This window comes from Eptatretus burgeri, chromosome 14, assembly GCF_056783735.1.
Source record: "Eptatretus burgeri isolate ZD-2024b chromosome 14, Ebu_testis_v1, whole genome shotgun sequence".
Taxonomy (NCBI): Eukaryota; Metazoa; Chordata; class Myxini; order Myxiniformes; family Myxinidae; genus Eptatretus; species Eptatretus burgeri.
In genome coordinates, this window is record NC_140974.1 from 23,930,243 (window position 1) to 23,947,389 (window position 17,147).

The 17,147-nt window shown below is 42.3% G+C and overlaps 1 protein-coding gene across 5 annotated transcripts in view; it reads right to left on the minus strand.

Moving 5' to 3' along the window:
- LOC147012792 (potassium channel subfamily T member 2-like) overlaps positions 1–17,147 on the minus strand; it is a 316,478-nt gene that overhangs the window by 159,815 nt on the left and 139,516 nt on the right. For all 5 annotated transcript variants that reach the window (XM_085853982.1, XM_085853980.1, XM_085853985.1 and 2 more), the window contains one exon: positions 9,910–9,989. In XM_085853982.1, coding sequence (XP_085710108.1) covers positions 9,910–9,989 — 80 coding nt within the window. The remainder of the gene's footprint in view (positions 1–9,909; positions 9,990–17,147) is intronic.

The following is a 17,147-nucleotide window of genomic DNA, read 5'->3' on the forward strand; positions in this document are numbered from 1 at the left end:
TCCTTCGACACATGAAGAAGACCATACGATTCTTGTGTTCATGCTGAGGCGAGTTTGCCCGCATGTGACACCAGTGTCAAATCCTTGTGTTGAGCCATCGGGGGAAAGAGCCGGTGCCAATCTGCAAAGCAGAAGATCAACGTCGGTGAGGACGTTGGTGAGGACGATCGACAAAGAGGCTGTGAGTTGGTGAGCCCTTGCGTTGAATACGGCCTCACGAATTTCCTCACAAATTATCTCACATATGTTCCCCACCCAGAGAGTGGCTCAGCACCGTTTTGGGCATGTCCTCCCACGCAGTGATGCAGCAGTTTGGTGACCTTCAAGCTCCTGAGATTATCTCCTGGACCCAAAGTTTAAGTGCCAAAATAAAGGAGGAATTTTTCTTTGCTTTATTCTGTCCCCTTGTTTGTATTTGGGCCTATGTGGAGGTGCCTCGAAATTAGATTAAGGTTTCCTCACGTCTTGATTCATTTCCATTGTAATTGTTGATCTTTCTGTTTATTAAATCATTATTTATTTACATTGCTGATGTCCATGTATCTGTTGTGGGTTCGAGAGTAAAACCCCTGTCCTGTGCTACCATTCTGGTAAAGCGCCTAGCTCTTTCTTTCCCACGCGCGCCATAAGCTCTGAGAATCTCGGCTGTAAGCCTCCAAGGGAGAACTATTTGGCCATCCATCCAGGTAGGGGGCAGACCCACTGGACACGACAATATATATCATATGTTCCAATAGCCTGGTGTTGGCTCAGTGGTTTGGGTGGCAGCTTGGTGTCCTAGGATCCTGAGTTCAAGCCCCGTCGGCCGCTGAATTAATACGCCAGGGGGTTGACTCAGCCTGTCATCCTTCCGAGGTCGGCGAAATGAGTACCAGTTCCAGTGTGTGTACTGGTAGAGGGGCACTCCATCAGCGACACAGTCACGCTTCAAAAAATGAAAGCTACCCCGGCAGCTAAGCTGCCATACGACCACAACCACCATATGTTCCAAGCTGCCCCACACAAATTAAATTGCCAAAATATTATTATCAGGCATGCTATTGCAACATCCGGATGTTTTCCTTGTGCAAGGTTTAGGAAAAAACTGTAACCTCCATTTTTGCAAATCACTGCGGATGGAAATAAATCATTTTCTGCAACCTATTCTGGCCCATCCCAGATGGACAACTCCTGCAAATAGGACAGCTGAAAAATGCTCCCCTATAGCTATCTATCGAAGATCTCAATTCTCCCATTCATATATTTTGTGACACTCCCAAAATTGCACTTTGACTACAACTCCCTTAATGGAGCAATTCATTTCAGCAGTGACCTTTTTCTTTTGCATCTCGGCTCGTACAGGCTGAAGAGACCCAGAGTCGTACCATCAAAGACCTGACAATTGGGTTTGCCTGTTTTTATGTTCCCATATGAGCACATAGCTAATGATGCTTGGATCCCAGCTTCAAATCCCAAGTGTTGATTTGTCCAATATCTATGAATAAACGTCCTTGAAATTTGTGGAAAAGTATACTGATGTCTACTAATGTATTTGTCCTTGTCAGTGCTGCTTTCTTGCTTGCCGCTCAGCATTTTAAAAGGATAGTATACACACATACAAATACAATGCCTGGTGTTAGCTTAATGGTTGGAGTGGTGGGCTTGGGATCCTAGGATCCTGAGTTCAAATCCTGCTTTGCTGTTGAATTAATACTAGGTGGGGTTGACTCTGCCTGTCATCCTTCTGAGGTTGGCAAAATGAGTGCCAGCTTGCTGGTAGCCTGTGTCGGAGTGGTGACTTGTCCAGGATTGTCCCCAATAGCCCAGGAGACTGCTTCGGCAGCACCAATGCTCTGCACAGAGTATGGTCCTAATGGATAGATATAAATACATGACGATAGGTTGGCAACCATTGTTTGGGCTCTGATGTTCTCATGGCCTCTTCCTGCATTAAAGTTCCTTACATGGAAAGTCATATTTAATTCAAATTCAGTTTTCAACATTCAAGTCATACTTCTGCTGTGTCTTCCTTGTTCAGAACAATAAGAGTGAAATGCAGTTACCAATTTATTTAATCCAAGTGAAACTTTTTCCTCCGCATTGCAAGACAATATTGTTTCTGCCGCCTGTGCCAAACATGGAATCCCGTATGCTGAGATGGGTGACAATCTTGAAGTTATTTAGACTGCAGTAAAACCTATACCATTCAAATTGTTCCTGGTACATATCATCAAAACAACATCCCAAAATAATTCCATCCTCATGTAGTTCAGAATGAAACAGGAGAATCATTATTTTAAACACTCATGATCAGGACGATCAATTGCCCTTTGCTTAATCCAGCTTCCCCAAATTAACTTGTACTTGAGGCATCTTGACATTTATATCCTAACGACTACTAAGACTTCTTTAATGACCACAGTTATTTCCACCTTCTTGTGGGTGAATAAAAATCAGAGATCAAAATGCAGAAACGACATGAAGTCAGTTTTTAAAATCGGCCTCGAGTTGAGCAGGTGGGTCATCTTTCTGCCAGCATGACTTTAATCACTCCTCGAATGCATTAGTCCAGTAGAATTACACTATAACCTGAAACAAATTGCAATAGTTTTTTTTGATTGCTGGATCTTGTTCAGGGGGTCACACTGAATGTCCCAATATAAAATAGGACAAAATAGGACCACCGGAAGTGCCCTAATTTGCATAAATTCAAAATGGCCGCCATTGAGCACTTGGGGGGGCTGATATCTCCTAAACGGTGCATTTTAGACCCCATAAATGTATTATTAGCAGATAGGAAAGTGACCCCAAGGAATCCAAATATGTCGTCAAAATTTGTATATGACGTCATACGAGGTGTGTTCAAAAAGTATCCAACCTTAATTTTTCGTGCGTAAACAAATGAAGCTAGGGAGGCGTGGTTTGGTGCACGTATGTAGGCGATCCTAATCCGTATGCGTGAATATTTTCCCGCCTCCAGAAGCTGTCAGTCACCAACAGACCACCGATGAGTGAGGAAGTGTAAGTGAGCGCCGTCGGATTTTCGTTTTTTGACAAGATGACGGATCACTGTGGTTTCATCGCCAGTGATCACTGTGTTGAAGAAGTTGGGATCGCTGTTCAGTCTCCAGCATGTCCTGTGCGATCTCCAAACGGAGTTGCTTCTGCTCGATCGTTAGCAGCTTTGGCACGAACTTCACTGAGATTCTCCTTAAGCCCAAATCCTCAGTCACAATGGAATGAACGGATCCAATGCTGACGCCCGCCTCGTCTGCAAGTTCTCTGATCGTGATTCGACGATCCTGCATCAGCAGCGTCCTCACTTGGTCAATGACGATCTCATTTCGGGATGTTGAGGGCCGACCAGAACGTGCTTCACTCTCCACTGATGTGCGACCATCTTTGAAGTGGTTGTACCACTCTTTTATCTGTGTGGTGCCTATTGCTTCATTCCCGAAGGCCTGTTGAATCTTGCGGATCATTTCCACTTGGGAATCGCCAAGCTTTACACAAAATTTGATGCAGTAACGTTGTTCAAGTTTTTCCGTCATTTTGTGAGAAACGAAAATCCGACGGCGCTCACTTTCACTTCCTCACTCATCGGCGGTCTGTCGGCGAATGACAGCTTCTGGAGGCGGGAAAATATTCACGCATACGGATTAGGATCGCCTTCATACATGCACCAAACCACACCTCCCTAGCTTCATTTGTTTACGCACGAAAAATTAAGGTTGGATGCTTTTTGAACACACCTCGTATATGTCAGAAATGACGTCATTGATATAATTTATGTTAAATTTATGGTTTCCTCAATGTTTTGTAGGAAGTACATGTATGACGTTCTTTGGAAATATCCTAGTCTGAAATATGTTCCATGAGCTATGCCTTGTACATTAACAAATTCAAATTCAAATGTATACCTCCACAGAGTCTGTCCGATACATGTCCTGGCTTATTCACATGATGAGGTTTTACTTAATCTGAATCAATATCGGTGACAACATCCCCCTTATTAGTGCATGATGTCCCTTTGCATCCCGTGCATGATGGTGAACACTCGAAGGCATTTTTCCGACAGCTGCAACGTAGGGTGTCACAATCACCCTTGCATTGGCACCGGATTATTTTCAACGGATATTCCGGTGCAGGAAGCAAGTCCATCTTGCTTGGCTGCATTCGACCATCTGACAAATGCCACCCCCAATCCGTTGGATTCAGTTCTTCTTTCCCCATCCAAACCTGGGCTTGATAGTAAACCCTCTGTGAGTGATATCTTGCTGCGTTGGATGTTGGAGGTAGCGTCTGTACTTGGACACTGCGAGCACTGGTAGCCACCTTTTCCGAGAACTTCCTGGCTCTCAGGTCATCCAGGCTTTCTTCCATCTTTCCACCACATAGAAAGACAAGAATGCTCTCTCCTGCTTTATCTACTTCCTCTACCTCCAACTCTTCTTGAGCCAACTTTAGAATTTGCGACTTAAACTCATGATGATTTTGGGATTTCTTCACGGGCGCTCCTTTCCCTATCCCAAATATCCTGGATGTTGTGTCGCATCCAGCAATGGCATGGATCACTGGCAAGAGACTACACAATTCTTTCCCCAACTCCTTCTTGAGGCAAACAATGTCCCAGACTCTCCTCTTCACCTCCTTCTCCCCACACTTGCGTTCTGACCTGAATACGAGTCCTTTGCAACCATCACCGCAATAGAAACACAACAGTGCAAGAAGATCTGTATCTTCTCCTATTAGTTGCGTACAAACAGACGTTGAACACCTTGCAGCCGTTTTCACACTCAAGACATCAGCATCACCATCTGCGCTTAGGGTATTTGATGCCGTTTTCACCCATCTGTAACGGAGTGGTATTTGCTTCCCTGTTCTGAAGTTTACACTACAAACTATGTGGTAAATGGCATCTGCCACGTGAAGGTCAATGCAAGATGCCAAACGTCCCCGAACTTTCTCTGCCCAAGGATCGTTTGAAGGCCTTTGTTCGCATGCTTTAAAGATAGACCTCTGGAAGTCCCACATTCGAACAGGGTAGGAATCATCAGAGTTGGTGTCTGCTGACATCCCACAAAGGAAGCAGTGTTCCAAAAAGTTAAATATGGGTTCAATAGAACGGCGACTTGGCGGCTCTGGCTCCTCCCGAAACTTTCGTTTTAACGAAAACTGAATGGATTTCTTGTTGCAAAAGTCTAGTCTGCATTCAGAGTGGAACTTCTGCCCCACCATCACGTTGATGACAACTCCTCTTGATTTTGCAGCTTCCCTCACACTATGGGCACCCTTCTCTGTCAAAGTAAACTTTTGTCGGCCATCATCAAGCTGTTTCTCGCACATGGCACACTTTGTGTCATCCATGGTGTAGATGTCGCCCTGTGGATGGAAAATTAGTTTTTAGGATATCGTCAAAGCTATGCTAAATTCCACAAAAATCAGTCAAGTAGTTTACCTAATGCTATGCGCGTACATACGACGTCTAATACCCCACACAAACAATCTGAACCAAACACCATAGACACAGTACACTCTACAGCAGTCACTACACAAAGCATGCAAAATGAAAGCAGTCATGCCCACAGTGTAAAAATAGCCGCATAAATCTGATGTATTGTACAGATGCACTCATGATCACCTGAAAAAAGTCACCTGGCCATTGAGTCCATTTACCTTAGGTGAAATGTGCTGGTGTAGGTTACCCTGATGGGGGGAGGGGGTTTGTTGTGTTCCATGTTGTGTTGCATAGTTTATTTGTCAATCCCGATGTATACTATATGACAAGGGAAAATAAACTCTTTTGAATTTGATTTGAATTTGTTTGACACCTATGACGTCATATATGATGCCTATGACGTCATTTCTGACATATATATGACATCATATACAAATTTTGACGACATATTTGGATTCCTTGGGTTCACTTTCCTATCTGCTAATAATACATTTATGGGGTCTAAAACGCACCGTTTAGGAGATATCAGCCCCCCAAGTGCTTAATGGTGGCCATTTTGAATTTATGCAAATTAGGGCACTTCCGGTGGTCCTATTTTGTCCTATTTTATATTGGGACATTCAGAGTGACCGCCTGAACAAGATCCTGCAATAAAAAAAAACTATTGCAATTTGTTTCAGGTTCAGCCATTCTGGGGCTAAATCTACTGGACTACATTGGATGAACTGTTCCATGATGTGAACTTGGATGAACAGGTTGGTGCATTATTTAGATCACCATCATTGCAAAAAGAACTGCCATAAAACTATACGATTGACTCAGAAATTAAAATAAGCTCTTCTGATGCCAAAACGAGGCGTGAGAACAGACCCTGCTATAAACTGTCACCCTGGTGTTTTGCATGCAGGGCAATACATCAATGCGTGTGTTGTCTATCGGAAGGACGTTCGGCCAGAGGACCCGTCTGCCAGTACTGGGGATGTTGGTGGACGCTGAATATCCCACAGCATTTTTCGTGAAGAAGAGGGGAGTGAACAGTGGCAGTGGCACCAACCAACAAAAAATTACCAATTCCTATCAACTTCAGTCTCATGTTAGGCTCGGCAAGCAAGTTTGTGAAAGGCTTGGGCTAAAAACGTTCCATTGCTCCAAAACGTTCCACAAGAAGGAAGGAATAATTGGGTCCATTTAAGTAGTAGTCATAGCAGTAGTAGTAGTAGTAGCAGCAGCAGCAGTAGTAGTGGAAGTAGTAGTAGTAGTATCAGATAGTAGCCAAGTACTGCATAGTCTCTCTAATGCATTCCCAAAGCTTGATACCTGTCAACTGCATAACGCCCAGGTCCGGTGAGACCATCCATGATACCAACGAGGATCGTTAAATTATATCCCCAACCTGCTCTACACCAAGACGCTCCAGCCATCCACATTACCAACACAAACACTTCAAGGATTATATTTTGGGCGTATAGGATCATATTGTAGTGCCAATATATTTGCCTAAATACTGTCGTGGGGCGGAACAATTCCAAGGGCTGGAAGCCAATCTACCCCCGTGAAGGCCAGGTGTATATGCTTGACCAGTTGGTGCATGGTATTTGAGGCGTCGAGCATCTTAAGTAGCCTTTATCTTTGTTCAGCAGTATATAGCTCGTCTCTCAATGTAGATATGAACAGTGCAGTGTCAGTTGGCAATTACTCTCACCAGTTTGTTCCTTATGTGTAACACCGTTAATCGGCCATGTATGTCAGACGTCATTGGGCGTTCTTAGGTCGTGAAATAGAATAAATCGATATATAAATGAGTAAGTGGAAGGATAGAGAGAGAGGAAAGAAGTGGTCTTGCCAGTACAGGTTTATGCCCTCTGGTTGGGGCATGTGCAGGGTGTGATCAAGCAGGGGAATGCTGGCTGTTTCCACATGTTCGATGATAAATTAATTCACCAGATTAATCCATATTTTCTCAAAATGTTTTGCCAAAAGTTTTCCGAAATTAAGACGTCACTTGGCAGACATAATTTTTTTTCAGGTTTACCAGGACCATACGGTCAAAATGATTATTTTCTGGGACAGATGCACGGCCCTTGTAAGGCTCTTTACCAATTGAAATACATACAGTCTATTCCTTAAAGGGTGGGGGGTTAACTATTAAAATATCCCATTCAACAGTCTTTTCTGAATCAATCAAATGGAAATTTAAGCAGCTTTCATGGCCAATTGCTTGCTTAAGTGCCCATACAAGGTTGCCCTGGGGATGCAAATCTACAAAACACACACACATACACACACACACACACACACACACACACACACACACACACACACACACACACACACACACACACACACACACACACTCTCTCTGCTCTGTGCAGAACATCAGTTCTCCCGACACAGTTCATTGGCTACGGCTTACACTACTGGACGGGAAGCCACTCCGATGAAAGGTACTCGACTGAGTGTGGAGGAATTTGTCATTTGTTCAAACTTTTGGCGATAACTTGCCCTCTCTTCACGAAGGACATCGTGAGATCTTTCATGTCCACCAACTAAAGCCGGCAGATGGGACGCCTATTTTATCATCCATCCAAGGAACAGCACACACACATTGATGCCTCACCCTGCCTGTGAAAAACCAGGATGACTGTTAGATTGAACCCCAGGCGAGCCAGCTCAGAGGTGAGTGCAGATATCGCTTGGCTATCCTGCCAGCACAAAATCTACAGCAACTCTGCTCAATTCTGTTGAATTTGTGATAGGTGTGTTCAATAAACGTACCATTCCTATTCTTCAAATTTTACACATATGCTTAAAGCACGTCCTACAATGTCCATGCAAATTGAACAAGCATTAATATCTTCTTTGTACTTCAATTAACATCTGCTTTGTGATGTTTTCTGTAAAAGCATCAAAAAGTGTTCTCGACATTGTATATTTGATCGACCACATGTCTATTCACAGGATCTTAAGGGACCATTTATGTGTAGTACAGAGAAAATGAGGACCCTCCCCCTCCCTCCATGCATATGTGCCATACAATTCCCTTCCTCTTCTTCTCCTTATTCTACCCTCTCATTCCCTCTGCTCCCAAATCTTTATGCCTTTGTCTTCTTCTCTTTTTTACCTCCGTCATCGAAGGTGAAGGAGGTTATGCTTTTGCCCATGCTTGTCTGTCTGTTTGTGACTTGCGAAATCGAAGATTTTTCAAATACATTGATCAGTCGATTTTGTTATTCAATCTGTCTGTTTGTTTGTCAATCACCGACAGGTCACAATTTTAAACCGATCGTCATGAAACATTACCAGGTTGTAGAGGTAGTCTCAACTGAGAAGCCGATTGCTTTTGAGGTCAAAGGTCAAAGGTCATCTTGAGGTCAAATTTCTAAAAATCGTCATTTTTCATCAGATTGACTTGATTGAGGTTGATTGAGGTCCGAAGGTTGAACAGGATTTGCATATTGCGTCACTTAATTGGGAAACCAACTCTTTGAGGTCAAAAGGTCAAAGGTCAACTCAAGGTCAAATTTCGAAAATCATCAATTTTGATCTGAAAAATCATGAATTTTCATCTGATTAACTTGAAAGTTAAACAGCAATTGCATCGTGCATCACTGAATTGGGAAACCAACTATTTCTGAGATCAAAAGGTTAAACATCAACTCAAGGTCAAACTTCTAAAATCATCCATTTCAATCTGAAAAAAAATAATCAATTTTCATCCGATTGACCTGAGCTTTGATTAAGGTTGTCAATTTTAATATTGATGAAACGGACAATTTGATGTATCCATGGCAACGTTTGGAGATGGTGGAGGATTTTGGAAGTATCGTGCTCTGCATGACGTCATTTTCTTGTTTGTTTGTTTGTTTGTTTGTTTGTGTGCAGGATATCTTAAAACTTGGTGGAGAGGTTGTGTCTGTAACAAGCACTAATTGATTCGATTTTTGGTGAAGATCCGAATCCAGATCCGGATCAGAGAATTTTTTTTAATTCTTAAAGCGATTCTTCACCATTGAGAGATGGAGCTAAAACGATACATAGCATGATCTTTCAAAAAGTATTTGGCCCCATATGTTCTTTTGGATCAGGCATCGCGTGGCGGAGGTATGCGCACCACCGAGTGCCCTTCTAGTTTTTTTTAACTGTGATCTAAGGCTTGTACATATATCACATGTAAGATGAAGAACTACCTCAATATACATCGAAGTACTTTTACATGGATTACAAGGACTTTAGCAGAAAACAGACAACACATACGATACATGGGATTTCAACTTGGGTTTCCGGCATCAAGAGTCAGGGTTTCAGACGGGAACACAAATAAGCCAAGCCAAATTGCTTTTATTCCTTTTCTTTTCAGTCTAGTTTTTCTCAATTTTATCCCGACTCCATCACGGCAAAATAATTCACAAAATCATTGTGTTAAATGCAACCATTTCATTCAAAGGAATGAAAGAAAACTGAACCAAACTCACTGGATCTTTGGTTCTTGATGAAGAAGAGTTTGAGTCGTTCCTTAAAGGTGTTTTCATTCACGTAGAACTCCACCTGCACCCTGGAAGTTTTTACAACATTTAGTTGTTTGGTTTTTTTTTCATACTATTTATATAATTTTTACATTTGTCGGAAATCGAACCAGGAGGGAGGGGGAACTTTCTGATGAACAGCTTTGGACTGTTCCCCTCCCATACCCCAATAAGTGTGTGTGTGTGTGTGTGTGTGTGTGTGTGTGTGTGTGTGTGTGTGTGTGTGTGTGTGTGTGTGTGTGTGTGTGTGTGTGTGTGTGTGTGTGTGTGTGTGTGTGTGTGTGTGTGTGTGTGTGTGTGTGTGTGTGTGATCCTTGTCATCCTTCTGAGGTCAGCGAAATGAGTGCCAGTGTACTGGTATAGGGTGCCTGCCAATGCCAATAATATAATATTTGTACAACACGCGAGATGGCACCAGATGGATGGATTTTTTAATCACATCCATGTTCATTTCCCACTTGCACGAGCTGAGACACTTGATCTTCACCCAGGTAAACTATTTTAAATAGAATGGGAAAGTGAAAGCCTGGTGAACAGTAAAAAGACGAAAGCAAGTGAAAATAAATTGGCCTTTTTGGATGTGGAGGTTCACCATAAGCCTGATGACTACCTAAAGACTTCAGTTTACAAGAAACCAACCCACACCAGCATATTACTGGATTTTAATTCCTGCAACCCAATCTCCAACAAACACAGTGTAGCACGGACCTTAGCAGCTTGTGCATGGACGATGTCATATTCCAAAGCCAATGCAATTAAATAAATCAGATTAGTCAAAGGAGTCTTACTCAAAAATGGGTACGGGAAAGGGATACTCCCCACCTTGAAAGAACCAATACGGACAGAACGGAAGAAGCCAGAAATGCTTGGGCATGGTGTCCTGCCCATACTTAGATACATTATCCCGCTTGATTAGGTATCAAGCTTTGGGAATGCCCATACATAGATAAAGTGACATACTTCCTGGGCTTTTCCAAAAGGATTGGCAAGATAGTATGCGGCTCATGGAATGGTGCCTCTAGGCACCATCCGCAATGTCATTTCAAAACCATCCGTTATGTCATATACATATGTATTGATTGAACCCTCTAACTTGACGAGGTCGGAGGACACAGATCGAGTCCCATCACAGCACTTGCTGCATGACCTGTTCGTAACAAGGGTCGTCTGCCATACTAACACACAGTCTCTGCCCTGCTGCTCACCAGTCAGAAGGTTTGCAGTCAGGAATAATAATAGTAACAATAAATTTATCGAAAGGAGCACAATGACCCTCTGATATGACGTTGATGTCATGTGCATAAATTATGCCGACATCACCTCCAAACTAGGATGGCGTCCATGTGGCACTCAAGTCTTCACAGACTGACATTGAAGCCCCTGTGGTCACAAATAAATGAAAAAAGAGTTATCGATCGAGATTTCGCTCTTGTTTGAGCTCATTTGGACAATGCACTGCTGGTTTTTTAATGATCTGTGATTATTATCGAGCTTAGTATGGTCACGAATAAACGATTCAGCAGTATGTTGTTTCTGACTGTTACTGATTGATTCCCACACTGATTATTTCTGATTGTTACAATTTCTTACCCCTCTTCCTGCACAATCTCTCATTTATTCGGGTGTTTGGTGCATTTTGTTTAGAAGTGATAAGTAATTGTTTTAAGGCATCCCATGGTAGGAATAGCCCATAGGGGATAAAGGGAATGTATATGTGCCTGTAATAGTCCATGGGCCAGAAGAGATGTCGGTACCACCTGGGGGTGCAAAACGTAAATGGTGCCAAATTATTTGTACCACCCCTAGAAGTAAGACTATGTGATAACCTTTTCAAATGGGTAGCTTTAACCTTTTTTCCAGTGCATTACCTACTTTGTGCATTAAACATCATTACATGCCCACTCCCGATGGCACAGTTGGCTGTGGTATGGTCTTTTAAATGGCATCAAAGACGATTAAATAAATGTAGCATGCCCCAGAATAGTTTTTTTTAATGAAACTAGGTACATATATATATATATATATATATATATATATATATATATATATATATATATATATATAAATATATATATAAATATATATATATATATATATATATATATATATATATATATATATATATATATATATATTAATGTAGGTTAAGAGTTTAATTATTTTTCACATTTTAGTGTTTAATTTAACCACCAGACAGCATTGATCTACATGTGTATTCTGAGTCACAAGGAGAACCGGATACCAATGAATATTTGTTGGTCACCTGCACCTGCAGTTTTCTTAGTCACCTGCAGTTTTCTTAGTCACCTGCAGCAAATGCAGGTAGATGACTTTTTTGTGGCACGGCTGTAATAAATTCCCATCATGATAAGATCTCGATAAGATAGATAAGTGACATAATGATGCTCAGGTGAGAAGCCACGTTTTTAGATCCTCGTGGAGGATCTCTAAGTCTTCCTCACGTTGTTGTTCTTCATCTTCTTCTTGTGGACTTTTTTGTTTCACAGCCTACAGTTTTCATCAAAACTTCCTGAAACTTGGCACAAATATGTAACAATACCCTGCACAGACAGTAACCATCTCCGATTTTGAAAATTCCTCCGAGAAAAAAAGTTATGACATCAAAATATCTCCACTAATGGAAATCGCCTAAAAAATTATCTCAAAAACTCGGCAAGCTTTTTGAATTATGTTTGCGGGAATCGAACAGGGCATTAGCAGAGATGAATTACTGCACATATGATACATCACTGATGTCATTCCTATTTTTATGACGTCATTCCTATTTTTTGACATTTTTTGTTTCACAACCCAGAATTTTTATCGGATCTTCCTGAAACTTGCCATGTATATGCAGAAAGCCCACACGCAGGCCGTAACCATCTCCGATTTTGGAAAGTCTTCCTAGAAAAAAAGTTGACGTCATAATATCGCCGCTAATGGAAATCGCCTATACCATTATCTCCGAAACTAGGCAAGCTGTTTGAATTTTGTTTGCGGGAATCAAGCCGGGCATTAGCACAGATAATTTATCACAAACCTGATACATCACAATGACGTCATATTCGTTTTTATGATATCATCATTAAGAGGACTAGTGCATGCCCGTATGTGCAAACAAACAAACAAAAAAAAACTTTCAAACCGCGTGACAGAAACAACCACACAGGCCATTCCTTCGCTCTCGTAAACGACACACACACAAACACGGACGGACGGACGAACACACACACACACACACACACACATACACACACACACACACGCATACACAAACACATTGCTGGAATTATAGAGAGACGACACACACACTGTTGGAATTATAGACCACACACACACACACACACACACACACACACACACACACACACACACACACACACACACACACACACACACACACACACACACACACACACACTGCTGGAATTATAGATAGATGAAATGAGGTCAATGAGATGACAAATGAAGGGGTTGAATGCAGACTGCAGAGCAATGAGTAAGGAAACCCATCGTTGTGAATCGTTTTAACCACCAAATTGAGATGTATTTCGTTGGCAAGCATGTTGAGTAGAGCTGAATTCCTTAACACTTCCAAAGGCCACAACGTTTTAACAATTGGAAACAAAAAAAAGTTGTGCACTTTTTTTGATAAATTATTTTCGGAACAATTTTTCTTCAATAAATAAATAATAATAAAAATTGTCTCCATGTTCACACCTTTATCTCGTTAGCACCTCTTCATAAACAGCATTGCTGAGGAAACGGCGCTTATAAATAATAAAAACTGTCTCCATGTACACACCTTCATCTCGTTAGCACCTCTTCATAAACAACATTGCTAAGGAAACGGCGCTTCTTCTTTGTTTCCTCGTCCAGGGCAAGAATGCGGAGGCTGCTGGATATGCCAACGTTTTGATAAATTATTAGTTTTAAAGGCCAATTATTCAATTAGCGCCAACGTATTTTGCCTTTTTGTAATATCGTCGCAAGGAAATACACAAAGAGAAGAGAAGAGAAGAGAAGAGAAGAGGAAAAAAAAAAAAACGTTCGTGCAAAAAATAAAAAATTACTTCCTGGTTCAGAGCAATGAGCTCACTCTGATATTACCAGCTCACTCTGATATTACCCAAATTTATACACCGACTAATATGAAAACGATCATATCTTGGGGCATCGTGTTTATCTATAAATGCGCATAAGAAATCGAGAAATTATAAGAATACACGAAGTCATCACTATGACCCGTATGACATCACTATTACGTTGTAACCCGAAATTGGGAACTCGGCTGAGGATCTCTTCCCCATCGGCCACGCCCACGCAACAACGTGTCTTGTCATTGGTTGGTAAATAAATGGCCATAACTTGGGAAGCACTTGTCCGATTAATATGAAACCTTGAAAAGGCACATCCTCAGGTTCCCAGCAATATACCTGGCAAGTTTAAATTAGATCGGACCAGTGGTTGTCGAGAAACAGCGGTCACAGACACAGACACACACACACACACACACACACACACACACACACACACACACACACACACACACACATACACACACACATTGCTGGAATTATAGATAGATGAGGATCTTAGCTCATTCGAGCTTGTCAATATGCTTGTTGCAGATGTATGCAAACTTGCTTTCAGATGCCACCCTTCCTTTACTTTAGTAATTAAGTTTTAGTAATTAAATTTCTCAAATCGGAATTATCATATTTAAAGGTGCTAGAATGAAAGTTGACACAAGTGAGAGAAGTGACACCTTGCCATCAAAGTTGCTGCGCATGGATTGCCTCGTCCATTGCTGTGACCAGAAAACAGACTCAAAGCCGACATCCCCTCAAAGTTTAGACTCAAGGGAAGCTTTTCTGAATGCAGCCTGAATAAGAAAATGTGCTCCAAATGTCGGACCTGGCGAAAGACTTACCTGATGGAGAAATCCCACCAGGTTGCTCTCATCGAAAATGCAGCAATAACTTCACGATGAAGAGACGTCTTAATGCTATCAGCACCAAACAGGAAAAGACAGAGGAGTCTGAAAATAATGTCAGTTCTGGGAAATCATCCAAGCAAGGATCAAGCTTGACATCTACAGTTTATGAGGAAGAATGCATCTTTTGTCAGAAAGCCAACAAGTTTCTTCGTGGATAGAAAACAATAAAATCCCTTGTACAATGCCAAGAGCTACGAGCAGATGCCAGCATCAGAAATGCAGCTATGAAGAAAGTGGATAGTAGATTGCTTACCATTATCAGCAGAGACATCACAGCAGCAGAAGGGCACCATCATAGGTTGTGCCACAGATCCTACACAAGGGAGGAAACAGCTGCCAGTAGTTTGACACATGATGAAGACCACAATGATTAACTTCAGTATGAGATGGCTCAAAGTCACTCATACAATGAGGTGTTCCTGTTTATCAGGAATGAAATTTTCACCAACCCCCAAGTGAAAGTGAAGGCCGATCTCACATTTAAACTGGTTACATCAATGAAATCTCTTGTCATTGAACAGGTGAGGGACTCCTCAAAGAAGCACCTCTGCCAAAGGTGAGAAAGTGACTTTGGTGAAGCCCAAGACATCATCAATGAGAAAGGCAAAGGTCTTCTCCATCCTGACAACTTGTCAATAACTGAACTTTGCAAGACCTATCAGATGCTGAAAGTGGAGCTGTAGACCCTGAGATCTCTCATTGGAGAAGATGTTATAGCAAAGGCAGCCCTTCAGGTGAGAGCAGACATCAGAAAGCAAGATTTCCCCCCAGGCATGGCCACCACTCATAGTGGAAGCAGAGGAGAGTGGGCCCATCATCCCAGAGTCTATCACCCTTTTTCTGCGATACTTGCTGACAGGTACCAAAGACAACAGCCATGCATCCAAATGAAATGGAAGACCAAGAAGGAACCCGAAGAAGTAAAGAGCAAAGATGGAGTCATCAGGAGGAACCTGGATAAAATTCGGGTTTCAGCCGCTACTCCACTACCCTCAAATCCATCCAGGCACAGACAAGTGACCCTTCCAGAAAAAATTTCTGCAATAATTCACTTCTCCTGAGAGAGATAGATAATGAAAGAGAGAAAGAGGGTAAAAGAGATGAAAGAGAAGGAAAAAAGGCAAGATTATAATTTACAAAGAGAATTGTGAAAAAAAAATTAGAAAGGAGTTTGAAAGAAACAAAGAACAAAGATGTCAGGAAGAACCTAAATAGATAGATTTCAGCAGTTACTCCCCAGGCTCAAATGCAGCAACATGTATAAGCTACCAGAGGTCCAATTTCTGGCCCTGGCCCATGAACTATAAAGACAGTGAAATTGCTTACATTGCCCATCCTGAGTTTTCCCACCATTTCCCTGTTTAAATTTCCCTAGGGGAGGAAGAGGGAGAGAGGAGGGGAAGGATAGAGGAGAGATTGAAGGGAGGGAGAAAGGAGGGAGAGAGGATGGAGGGGAGAGATGTGGAGAGGGAGAGATGGAGAGGGGGGGGGGAGAGAGGGGTGGGATAGGGGTGAGGGGGGCAGAGGGGTGGGATAGGGGTGAGGGGGCAGAGGGGTGGGATAGGGGTGAGAGAGGCAGAAGGGTGGGATACGGGTGAGAGAGGCAGAAGTATGAGAGAGGGAGTGGGGAGTGAGTGGAGGGAGAGTAAAGGGAGGCAGAGGAGGAGGTTGGGGGGGGGATTCCAGCAGATGTGACACCCAGTTTAACATCCATCCAAGAAACGGCACACATTTTGATGAATCATCCTGCCTGTGAAACACCGGGATGACAGTTTATAGCTGGGTTGGGATTCAAATACTTCATCTATGACGGTGCACACTACTGACAAATATTTGGCACAGCTATGGGTTCACTGGTCTCTGCTGTTATAGCTAATTTGGTGATGGAGGAACTCGAACAAGGATATTTGAGTCTCATGAGACTTGGCTCCCATGGTACTGGAACAGATATGTAGATGACACCTTCGTCATTGTGCGTACTAACATGGTAGACCACCTACTGGGACAACATGGCCGGGTATTCCCCAACATTAACTTCACAATAGAAATTGCAAAAGAAAGCAAATTGGCCTTTTTGGATGTGGAGGTCCACTGTAAGCCTGACAGCTCCCAAAAGACCTTGGTTTTCAGGAAACCAACCCACACCAGCAGGTTACTGGATTTTAACTCCTGCAACCCAATCTCCCAC